This window comes from Coregonus lavaretus (assembly GCF_964263955.1).
Source record: "Coregonus lavaretus genome assembly, chromosome: 20".
NCBI lineage: Eukaryota > Metazoa > Chordata > Actinopteri > Salmoniformes > Salmonidae > Coregonus > Coregonus lavaretus.
The window spans coordinates 20,213,955-20,225,889 of record NC_140007.1 but is presented as its reverse complement, the minus strand read 5'-3'; the positions used below and the strand labels follow the sequence as shown (position 1 = coordinate 20,225,889).

General features: G+C 43.8%; 1 protein-coding gene across 1 annotated transcript; it reads right to left on the bottom strand.

Moving 5' to 3' along the window:
• Positions 1-464: 464 nt before the first annotated feature.
• LOC311147702 (cytochrome c oxidase subunit 4 isoform 2, mitochondrial-like) lies at positions 465-2,266 on the bottom strand (the record flags this gene model as incomplete). Its single annotated transcript, XM_084184456.1, has 4 exons — positions 465-748; positions 1,297-1,428; positions 1,511-1,675; positions 2,164-2,266. 4 exons carry the CDS (start codon positions 2,264-2,266, stop codon positions 615-617), a joined length of 534 nt encoding a protein of 177 aa, XP_084040582.1. The 3' UTR covers positions 465-614.
• Positions 2,267-11,935: the final 9,669 nt, after the last annotated feature.

The following is an 11,935-nucleotide window of genomic DNA, read 5'->3' as shown; positions in this document are numbered from 1 at the left end:
CCTAAGGAATAGTTAATGTAATGGGCTCAATGGTGTCCCTTACCTCCTTTCCTGTAGTAATGATCTTCAACTTGTTTTCCATCCATCTTCAACCCTAGACTAATTTAAGCATTTTCTACAGGACACTAATTAATATTCTTTGCAATGTTACAACTGATTTTAGGGAAGGAGAACAAAAGGTACAAGGATTGATGTGTATACTTCGTCGTGGAGTAATACTCTTGACAATTTTAGAATAGAAATGTCCATGCACATTTTTTTTTGCTTACATTTCACAGCAAGGGGATAAAACAAATGTAGCATGTGTTTGTTAACGTTGAGTGTGTCAGGACCACGAAGGCAATGGTACACCTCAATACTCTCAGGGCCAAACCAGACACTACCACAGGAACACTAAAGAAGAAATTAGGTTGAGGACAAGCAGCCAATAATATTACACTCTTATTTTCTCAGAGAGAAGGAAACAAACAGTTTTTAGTCATTTATTACTTCAACAGTAAGAATGGATTCAGATGGATTGCCGCTATGGTGGGAGGGGAGGCTGTTGGCTGAACAGAGGCTCAAGGTGTCAAGTCGAACCGTTCCTCCTTCCAGCAGTGGTCTATTCCCTTCCTTTACTTCCATTGTTTGTTCTTGTAGTCCCACTGGGCAGAGAAGCCCTCAATTGGGTTGACCCGCATATCCAGCATCCTCTGGATCTGCTTAGCCTGCCACTCCTCACCAAAGGTAGGAGGTTGGGGTGGGTACACTGTGGGACACACAAAGGTCTCCTGAGTGGCGCAGTGGTCTAAGGCACTGCATCGCAGTGCTAACTGTGCCTCTAGAGATCCTGGTTCGAATCCAGGCTCTGTCGCAGCCGGCCGCGACCGGGAGACTCATGGGCGGCGCACAATTGGCCCAGCGTCGTCCAGGGTAAGGGAGGGAATGGCCGGCAGGGATGTAGCTCAGTTGATAGAGCATGGTGTTTGCAACGCCAGGGTTGTGGGTTCGATTCCCATGGGGGGCCAGTATATTCACTAACTGTAAGTCGCTCTGGATAAGAGCGTCTGCTAAATGACTAAAATGTAAAATGTAAATGTGGATAAAAAAGGAACAGCAAGTTTGAGGACGGAACAGTCGCCCATCCATGTGATAATTACTTGAGGAAGTTTAGCAATCAACCATGAGAAATGCAGTTTCATCAAAATAGTTTAGACACAGCATAAGGTTGAAGGAATGAGGCATCTGTCGTGCAACTGTGGAGAGCATGCTCCTAATGTTAAAATACCCTTTAATTAATTGATTATTAAGTCTTACCATAGTGGCCCTGCCAAAAGACCACCAGACCAGTGATGCCAAAGAAGATGAACATCCCACCGATGACAGTCTTCCACTCATGGGAGGGCCTCTTCATCTCAGGATAGGTGTGGTTGAACTTCAGCCTGTACACTGGGATAGAGAGGGAGACATTTTAAGAATAGCAGGATTGAAGGCTGTGACATGAGAAGGAATGAGAGGGCGAGGGGCTTACAGGCAATTTTCTCCTCCTTGGACAGTGCAGTCCAGGGACCCTTCTCCTTCTGTTTCAGGCTCTTATCCGTAGAGTCGAGGACATCCTTCCATGGTCTGTCTGGCAGAGGGGTGTCCAGACGATCCGAGTACATTGGCTGGGACATGTCCACCGAGTCGGACACCTCTACAATACAGAAGACAGGACACATCGTTGATGATAGAAAGTATGTGCAGGGGAGTTTGCGGTAAAGGCCTCAGGTATTTGTGCTTGTAGCTCCATTCACTACTTGAAAGGCACCACAATCTGCTGATAAGTGCAATGGCACAGCAGGTCATGCTATTTCAAATGTACCTAGCTTGACTAAAGGTGTCTCCACACAACACCAGGGCTCTCCAACCATGTTCTTGGAGCGCTACTGTCCTGTAGGTACACTCCAACCCTAATCTAGCACAACTGATTCTAATAATTAGCAGGTTGATAAACTGAATCTAGTTAGTTACAACTGGGGTTGGAGCGAAAAACCTACACAAGGGTAGCTCTCCAGGAACAGGGTTGGAGAGACCTGAACTAGGCTGTGTATTGTGATACTTTTTTTTTAATACATATTTGAACTGAAAATAAACAATTTTTGCAACAGACAATTATGCATGCAGTTCAACATCAATGAATACCTTGGTGGCCATGGCTTGACATCCTCACACCACTGTTTGTCAGTGCCACCACCGCTCGCCTGGAAAGAAAGCACCCCACGCGTCCTATTGTCAGGTGAAGCATCTGAATGACAGGTGAGGAAGAGACAGAACAAGATTTATCCCCCCAAAAAATACATCTCCACATAACTGATCAGTACATCCAGAGTCTCCCTCTTTCATGGAAAAGTGACATGGTATTTTAACAATAACCCGGAAATTCCCCCTCTTCGCAATGCCGTAAAAACAAAGGTTGAGATGAAATGGCCTAGCTTCTTTAGGGACTTCAAAGACTAATTTGCAATCGCAGCTCAAGTCAAATCCATAGGCTAAGTAACTGGCTACTGAAGTTACAGCCCAAAAGCACAAGCTCACCTTCATATAGTGATTAAGAATTTCTTCTGACACCTGTTTATAGGCTATGCACTGATTGACCAATCACTCTCACCTGTGCAAGGCTAGCCCTTCTCATGACTCCAATGGCATTGGAGCCATTCCACATCCGTAGCTGAGGGGAGCTGCACCAACCATAGATGTTGCGATCTGTCAGTGTGAGAGAGAATGGCGGAAGCCGATACTGAGTTTGAATCTGATGGCGCTAGCAAAGATGACAATGAGGGTGATGAGAATACTGGATGGACTATAGTCGCCTAAGCATGGATAAAGAGAGCTAAAATCACAGTTAAAACGCTGTCTAGTTAGCCTACTGCTCATGGCGCAACTACTTCACAGTTTTTGTAGGAGTGCAGTTTGAGGATAAGAAGATGTACCTGGGAGATCCGCTTTGATGTTGCCAAGATGGTGAAGAAACTGATGGGTTCTGTGGATTCTGTGAGGGGGACCAGGAGTGGAAGAACAAAAGGAGCGTGTATTGCGCCCCACAGAATCAAGGAGAAAGAGGTGAATGCTTTCTATTTTCGGAGCCAATCAACGGTGCTATTTCTGGAGTCTTTGTGGGTTGGGGCTGAGAAGATCAAGATTAACAATTCTGAAGTAGTTGGGACTTGACGATTGACACGTATGTTCAATGGAAAGAAGATAAAGAGTACGTCTGTGTTACTGTTTTTTGATGAGGAGTCGCTCCCTACACATATCAAGATGGGATATGTGAGTTACCCTGTGAAGGCATTTTTCCCCAGGTTACTGCAGTGTTCCAAATGCAAAGTGTTTGGGCATGACATTGTGTCAAGTGTTTGCAGAGAGTATGACTTGAGTGATTATTTTGCTGCAGAAGATGATGACGTTGAATATTGCAATTGTGGTGGGAAGCATGCACATGAGTTCCCTGAATGTCCTGTAAGGGTGAAGGAGGCAGAGATGGCTAGGATAAGAGATGTTCAGCATGTCTCCTATGAAGAGGCAGCTAGAAAATTTAAGAAGGTTCTAGTGGTTTGGTTGTCCTGGAGACACCACAGTCCAGTGCTGTGGGTGCCATTTGCAATGTGCAGGATCCAGATACCCTTATCATGAAGAAAGTAGATAGTTTGGCATTTATTGCTATGTTGATAAACTGCACTGCAGGAGTGGATAAGAACTCAAGAAAGATCGATATCATCGTATCAGCAGCTGAACGCTTCTTGGGAATGAAGGATGCATGGCTGCATGCCTTACTGACTGGAGCAGCAGTTCCATCCTCTCATGTCACATCTGAGTAGTGCTCTGAGTGTATTTCGATGGACTGAGGGTTTTTTGTTTTTGTTTTGTATTTTGTTTTACTGATATTTGAGTGGATTAACGGTCCCACACAGTCATCCTATTTCCCAAGTAAAAATAGCCTTTGCATGACCAAAACATCACCCATAATACACTGCTCAAAAAAATAAAGGGAACACTAAAATAATACATCCTAGATCTGAATGAATGAAATAATCTTATTAAATACTTTTTTCTTTACATAGTTGAATGTGCTGACAACAAAATCACACAAAAATTATCAATGGAAATCAAATTTATCAACCCATGGAGGTCTGGATTTGGAGTCACCCTCAAAATTAAAGTGGAAAACCACACTACAGGCTGATCCAACTTTGATGTAATGTCCTTAAAACAAGTCAAAATGAGGCTCAGTAGTGTGTGTGGCCTCCACGTGCCTGTATGACCTCCCTACAACGCCTGGGCATGCTCCTGATGAGGTGGCGGATGGTCTCCTGAGGGATCTCCTCCCAGACCTGGACTAAAGCATCCGCCAACTCCTGGACAGTCTGTGGTGCAACGTGGCGTTGGTGGATGGAGCGAGACATGATGTCCCAGATGTGCTCAATTGGATTCAGGTCTGGGGAACGGGCGGGCCAGTCCATAGCATCAATGCCTTCCTCTTGCAGGAACTGCTGACACACTCCAGCCACATGAGGTCTAGCATTGTCTTGTATTAGGAGGAACCCAGGGCCAACCGCACCAGCATATGGTCTCACAAGGGGTCTGAGGATCTCATCTCGGTACCTAATGGCAGTCAGGCTACCTCTGGCGAGCACATGGAGGGCTGTGCGGCCCCCCAAAGAAATGCCACCCCACACCATGACTGACCCACCGCCAAACCGGTCATGCTGGAGGATGTTGCAGGCAGCAGAACGTTCTCCACGGCGTCTCCAGACTCTGTCACGTGCTCAGTGTGCACCTGCTTTCATCTGTGAAGAGCACAGGGCGCCAGTGGCGAATTTGCCAATCTTGGTGTTCTCTGGCAAATGCCAAACGTCCTGCACGGTGTTGGGCTGTAAGCACAACCCCCACCTGTGGACGTCGGGCCCTCATACCACCCTCATGGAGTCTGTTTCTGACCGTTTGAGCAGACACATGCACATTTGTGGCCTGCTGGAGGTCATTTTGCAGGGCTCTGGCAGTGCTCCTCCTGCTCCTCCTTGCACAAAGGCGGAGGTAGCAGTCCTGCTGCTGGGTTGTTGCCCTCCTACGGCCTCCTCCACGTCTCCTGATATACTGGCCTGTCTCCTGGTAGCACCTCCATGCTCTGGACACTACGCTGACAGACACAGCAAACCTTCTTGCCACAGCTCGCATTGATGTGCCATCCTGGATGAGCTGCACTACCTGAGCCACTTGTGTGGGTTGTAGACTCCGTCTCATGCTACCACTAGAGTGAAAGCACCGCCAGCATTCAAAAGTGACCAAAACATCAGCCAGGAAGCATAGGAACTGAGAAGTGGTCTGTGGTCACCACCTGCAAAACCAGTCCTTTATTGGGGGTGTCTTGCTAATTGCCTATAATTTCCACCTGTTGTCTATTCCATTTGCACAACAGCATGTGAAATGTATTGTCAATCAGTGTTTTTTTTATTTCACCTTTATTTAACCAGGTAAGCCAGTTGAGAACAAGTTCTCATTTACAACTGCGACCTGGCCAAGATAAAGCAAAGCAGTGCGATAAAAACAACAACACAGAGTTACATATGGGGTAAAACAAAACAAAGTCAAAAATACAACAGAAAAATTGAGAAATATATACAAAATAGACCAAAAAAAACAAGAAACGGGATATTTACACTAGGACAATGAATTAAAACCGCGACCGCACTGCTACGCCATCTTGGAAAAAAAAAAAAAAAGTGTTGCTTCCTAAGTGGACAGTTTGATTTCACAGAAGTGTGATTGACTTGGAGTTACATTGTGTTGTTTAAGTGTTCCCTTTATTTTTTTGAGCAGTGTATTTATACACTATTAAAATGCTCAGAATTGAAGAAATTGTACCTTTTCTGCCATCTAAAGAACTTGCTGAGTGGGCGGGGAGTTTATATTCATGAGCTCGCCTTGACTGACATCTGTTTGAAACACCCTTGTGGTCGTTGTCAGGTAACAAGGTAAACAATGGGCCGCATGTCATTGATGACCAGGTAAACAATGGGCCACATAATTCCGAGCCTAAATAGTATAGACCCAGTCGGTATTAGATAGAATGTGCGACCCTGTCCACCTGTGGGGAAAACAACCTGTGGTTACCTAGGTTACCCCATTGGCTCACAGCAAAAACTTGACCCTTTTCAAATGCAATTTTCTTGTTGTCTGATTTTAGTCAATTACAAAACTCAATTTAAGAAAAGTACAACATGTCTAAAGATTACTTTTCAACATTGTCTGCTTCCTAGTGTTCTCACTACTTAGAAAAACGTAATATTGTAGGGCTTCCCTCATGCCCCTTTTCATGACGATGCTAGCAACCACTTGAGTGAGTGAGTACTAGCTAGCTACCGACCAAAACATTAAGCTAGCCAAGACCAACAACAACAACAAACGGACTATACAGCTACAAGTAGTGAGGGGATTTACAAATAGACTGTACTAAACAAGTTAAATGTCTTACCTGTGATGAAATGTTTTCCACACACATAGCTACGTGTAGCCTACTTGGACACCGCGTCCGCACATTTCACACTCTCCCACACCCAATAGCCTGAAGGCACAGGGCTCTTCTCGCAGGCTCTATTTTCTTAATGGGAGCATTGCGAACCATAGGTAGACATTTCTAACCTGGCTACATGTACTGTTAAACAAAGCAGCTTTTCGGCATGTTTTGTTATTTCTGTGAAACAAAAAAAATGACGACCAAGTTGCCTCTTACAATAGGAAAGAATGTTGGTTTTCCAAATTTTTTGGGGCATGGTCGAGGGGAATTCCTTATTGTTACATGAATGCCGACTGGGACTATACCTCACCCCATTTTCTCTGCAAAATGCTCTCATGGTCAACAGAGCTGATCATGGAATGTTAGATATCAGACAAACAGCAGCAATACACAATTGCATTTTTATTGTTTTGTAATTAATTACAGAATACAGTTCACTGATACATTTTTCACAAGAATAGTCAAGCCTGAGTCACCTTAGAAGCTTAGACATAAGGGAATGTATATGAAAACAGCATACAATAACTGTACTGGACAATTTATTGGTGCCTCTGCATTAGCATTATAAATTACAATATGTTCAGAATTGTATAAATTGATCAGACATTTATTTGATAATTTACAATAGGCCAGCACAGCCAAAATATTGATCAAAATGAACACTCATGAGAAATAAAGGTGAGAAATAATGGTGAGACATCATTTGGCCCCAAAAAAGAATATTAGAGCCATAAGCCTAATATAGGCACCCGGCCACCTTACAGTGTGCAGGACCCATTGAGTCGGACAATTTGTAACACTCATCTCCCATCCGAATGCTTAAAAAGAAAAAAAACACAAAGTAACAAACTGTGATATCATATCACGTAAAAGTGAATTACTTAGGCTTTAGGAAATGCAACCAACTACAGAGATTGATGGGGAGGGAAGTGGGAGACGAGGGGGACCCATGTACCCCGCTTCAATCAGGCAGGCTTCAGTCACCCACTTGGCTTCAGTCAACCCCGAGATTGAAGCGGGAGACAAATCCAGCTATGGCCTCCTCCTTGTCAGGCCTCTCACACTGGGCAAACATGAGTCCTGGGATGGACAGCTCGCACAGCTTGGTGGGAAAGGAGTTGGGTGCAGTTGAATCAGTAAAGGTAACCTGTAATGGATTTGTGATATTTGTTTGTGTTTCTTCTGACCAGAGGGAGCGGACGTTCCGTGTCACGCAACTTGGCTCTTAGGAACAGGGCACCATTGAAAGGAGTGATTTCTGGGGTAGAGTTAAGTGTGGAGGTGGAGCAGTTGAAGATTCCTGGTGTTTGTGATGCCCGTCGTTTGGTGTGACGCAGACCAGGTGGTGAGCGTGGTGAAACATAGGAGTCACTGTCCGTCCTTTTGAGTTTTGAGTCTGAGTCTTTACCCGACAAAGTCATGTTAGGACATATCAGTTATCCTGTTAGAGCTTTTGTGGCGAATCCACTGCGCTGTTTCAGGTGCAACGTTTATGGTCACATCGCAGCAGTTTGTAGGAGGGAGATTCCAAGATGTGGGGAGTGTGCAAGAGGGCATGGGACAGAGGATTGTGTAGTTTCGGTGGATAAAGTTGTGTGTGTCAACTGTAGGGCTGCCCATGTTGATGGGGATCGGAAGTGTCCGGTGTGAGAGAGGCAGGTTGAGGTGTCTAGAGTCCGAGTAGTGCAGAAGGTGTTTTATGCTGAGGCAGTGAAGAAAGTAGAGGAGGATTGGTCAAGGGATCCTGTGAGTAGTAGATCTGTGCCAGCACAGAGGGATAGGCCAACGAGTGATATATGCTTCAGTAAGGTTGGTTTATTAGTGTTCATAGCAACATCTGATTTTCATTTGTTATTTTATTTATTTTTTTAGTTTATTTACCTTTTCCGTTTTGGGTTTCCCTCCTTCCAATAGTGGATGCGGAACTTACAAATCAGAGAGAAATAACAAAAGGTTAAATTACTACACACCATTAAAGGGTTGATCCCGAGGGGTTCGTGCTGATTGTACGGAGATTGTGACAGCCGATTAAATGGTGTCCCTTGACAAGGCAAGAACAAGATGTATGTCAGGAGAAGTGCAGTATTATCATAATGAGAGTTATACTTGGAATACGGAGGAGGAATGGAGGGAAAAAGAGAGGCAGAGGAGGTCTAAGAGAGAGAGGGAGGAAAAGGGTGAGCTTGAGTCGGTTAAAAATGGCAGAAAAAAGGGAGATGGTTTGTTAAAGAAGAATGGTAGAAAGTGTAAGCAGAGTGAGTTGAAGACAGGAGGAGAAATGGAAGTGAATGAGGGCGAAGTATCAGAGGTGGTAGGTGTGGTGAAGTTCTCAGAGCCCGAGGCTTGCACCGAGGGTCAGGATAAAGATGAGTATGTAAAAGTAGGAGTGATGTTTTTGGAAAAAGTGGACCCTTGCCTTTTGGCTGATCCATTTGTGGTTTCAGGGTGGGTGAAAACAGAGTTGGGTGCTGTGGAATCGGTGAGGGTAACCAGAAGTGGTCTTGTGATAATTGTTTGTGTTTCTGCTGGTTAGAGGGAGCAGGCGCTCCGTGTTAAACTAATGGGGGAAAGAGATGTGAATTGTTTTGCTCTCAAGAAAAGGGCGCCATTGAAAGGAGTGATTACTGGGATAGCAGTAAATGTGAAAGCTGACCAACTGAAGGGGAAGATTCCCGGTGTTTGTGATGCTTGTCGTTTGGTACGACGCAGACAGGGTGGCGTGAGTGGAGAAACAGAGTCATTGTCTGTTCTTTTGAGTTTTGATGTTGAGTCTTTGCCCGACAAAGTGATGTTAGGATAAGTTATCCTGTACGAGCTTTTGTGCCGAATACATTATGTTGTTACAGGTGTCAAGCTTATGGGCATGTGGCAGCAGTGTGTAGGAGGGAGGTTCCTAGGTGTGAGAAGTGTGCAGAAGGGCATGAGACAAAGGAATGTGTAGCATTGGGGAAAGTAGTGGTTTGTGTTAATTGTAGGGGTGCCTATGGGGCTGGGGATCAGAAATGTCCCATGCGAGGGAGGCAGGTTGAGGTTTCCAGGGTTAGAGTAGTGCAGAAGTTGTCATATGCTGAGGCAGTGAAGAAAGTAGAGGAAGATGGGTCAAGGGGGAGGGATCCTGAGAGGAGTGGTGTGAGTAGTAGATCTGTACCAGTACAGCAGGATAAACCAACAAGTGATATGTTTCAGTAAGATTTAATTTTTGGCATTTATAACAATGGTTATCAACTGTACTGCAGGGATGGAACGTAAGTCGCAGAAAATAGAGGTTGTGATGGCAGCTGCAGAGAGGTATTTGGCTGTACAAGACTTGACATCAGAAGAGTTACTGGGTGTGTTAAGTGGCCCATCCTTTCAGGCTAGTGGAGTATGGAATGTATTATTATTACTTTTTAATGTTTTGTGAGTGTAGTGTTAGATGGTAGGGTATTAGTAGTATTATTTCTTTTTTTAAATTGTATTTATTATTATTATTTTTAAAGCAAAGTATAAGGAAGTTATACTCCGCTCAGACTAATTGGAGGCGTGTCTTGTCACGACATACGAATCAGAGGTTGTTTTGCTTGTTCCTAGCGCGATAGCTTTGTCAAGTTAGCTAACAGCAGCTCAAGAGGCTTTGTGGTCGTTTGGGATCTATAACAACATATATTTTGTATGTGTGTAATATTTAGTCAAAGGGTGGAATTGATAGATTAATTATTAATGACTAATTATTACACCCTGAAACTGTGTATAATGTGTTAGAAATGTGTGAGTGTAGGACCAGTAAAGGCTATGGCATTGAGCCTCTATTTAGCAATGTGAGTAAGAGTTAGGCCAGACAACAAAGACAACTGAGAAACTAAGATAAAGAGGCCTCCCAATTTAGGGAGGGGAGAAACTGTTATGAAAACATGGTGCAGAATATTGTGAGAACGGCAATAACTGAGTAATGCAGGGAGTAGGATATGTGTGTATGTGTGTGTATGTATGTGTGTATGCATGTGTGTATATGTGTGTGTGTGTGAACTGAAGGTCAGTAGAGCAGTTTTAGAGTGGAAAACTACAGCCCGCCTACAGAGGGGAGGGATTTCTTTTTGTATGACGTATGAGTATAAAAGATGGACTCTGAAATTGTGATGGCAGAATTCTCAATGAATAAATATCTCTGACTATGCAGACCGGGACTCTGGCCGTTACTTAAATCCCAAAAGACTTACAACCTTTTGGGAGACGCACAGAGAAACTGAAATAGTTTGTTAAATAATTCACTTAACAGCTTGGTCCTTCTGAGCCGGACTCCAATACCCTGTTTCTGTCATTCCAGGTAACTCTGAAAACCGTCGACGGGCGAATGATACATTCGTAAATAGAAAGTCCTGCCCTTTGACATTAAGGGTTAAAACAGGCCAGAGGACACCTGATTAATGACAGAGACGGTGACGGAATCCAAACCTACATTGAATCTCGGCTGCAAGGATAAGGTCAGTAGTCTTTATTCATTAACTTGGTGAAATTGATTTGAGGACTTGCTAAAATATTGAAAAGTAGAAAATTGATAAATGCGTAGCCATTTTAAGTGAAATGTGGGGTTGACTGTCAGGAATTATCAAGATTACATTGTGAGGATAGACTCCTCCGTAGAGTAGGAGATAATTCTGGGGGACTAGTCAACCTGGTGGTGGGTCCGTAATGATTCACGGTAATAGGCCATTACCAAAAGAAACTACCCGGTGTTGAAATAGAAGGAACTATTAAAAGTACACCTATGGGATGTAACCTGTAAGAGATTATTGAACAGTCAACAAATAATCCGGGTTAAACAAATACAAAAAGTACACCCAGAAGGAATTAAAGTAGCATGTGTGAGAAATAGAATATTAGTAAAGTCAAAAGTCACAAACAACTGTAGATTTTGCTGTAACTCTATCCGTTCTGGAGCCTTATAAACTCCAGGTTACCGATACAACACCAATAATCATGTAAGGTTGTATACGTGTGAGACCTAATGTTTGCTCAAAAGTCACATGAATAATTCCAGGTGGTTGTATAGAGGAGGGAGAACCCATTCCTGTTGTATGAGACTGTCAGGAATTATCAAGATTACATTGTGGGGATCAATCCCTCTGTAAAAGTATGAGATAATTCTGGGGGACTAGTCAAGACTACATATACAGGGAGGGGTGGTTCCAGGTGGTTGTATAGAGGAGGGAGAACCCATTCCTGTTGTATGAGACTGTCAGGAATTATCAAGATTACATTGTGGGGATCAATCCCTCTGTAAAAGTATGAGATAATTCTGGGGGACTAGTCAAGATTACATATACAGGAAGGGGTTATTCAAGGTGTTGTTGTGTGAAGCTATTTTGAATTACTTGTTAAATTGACTTGTTATATAGAAGAGGTGGCTAAGGGATTTTTAACAGT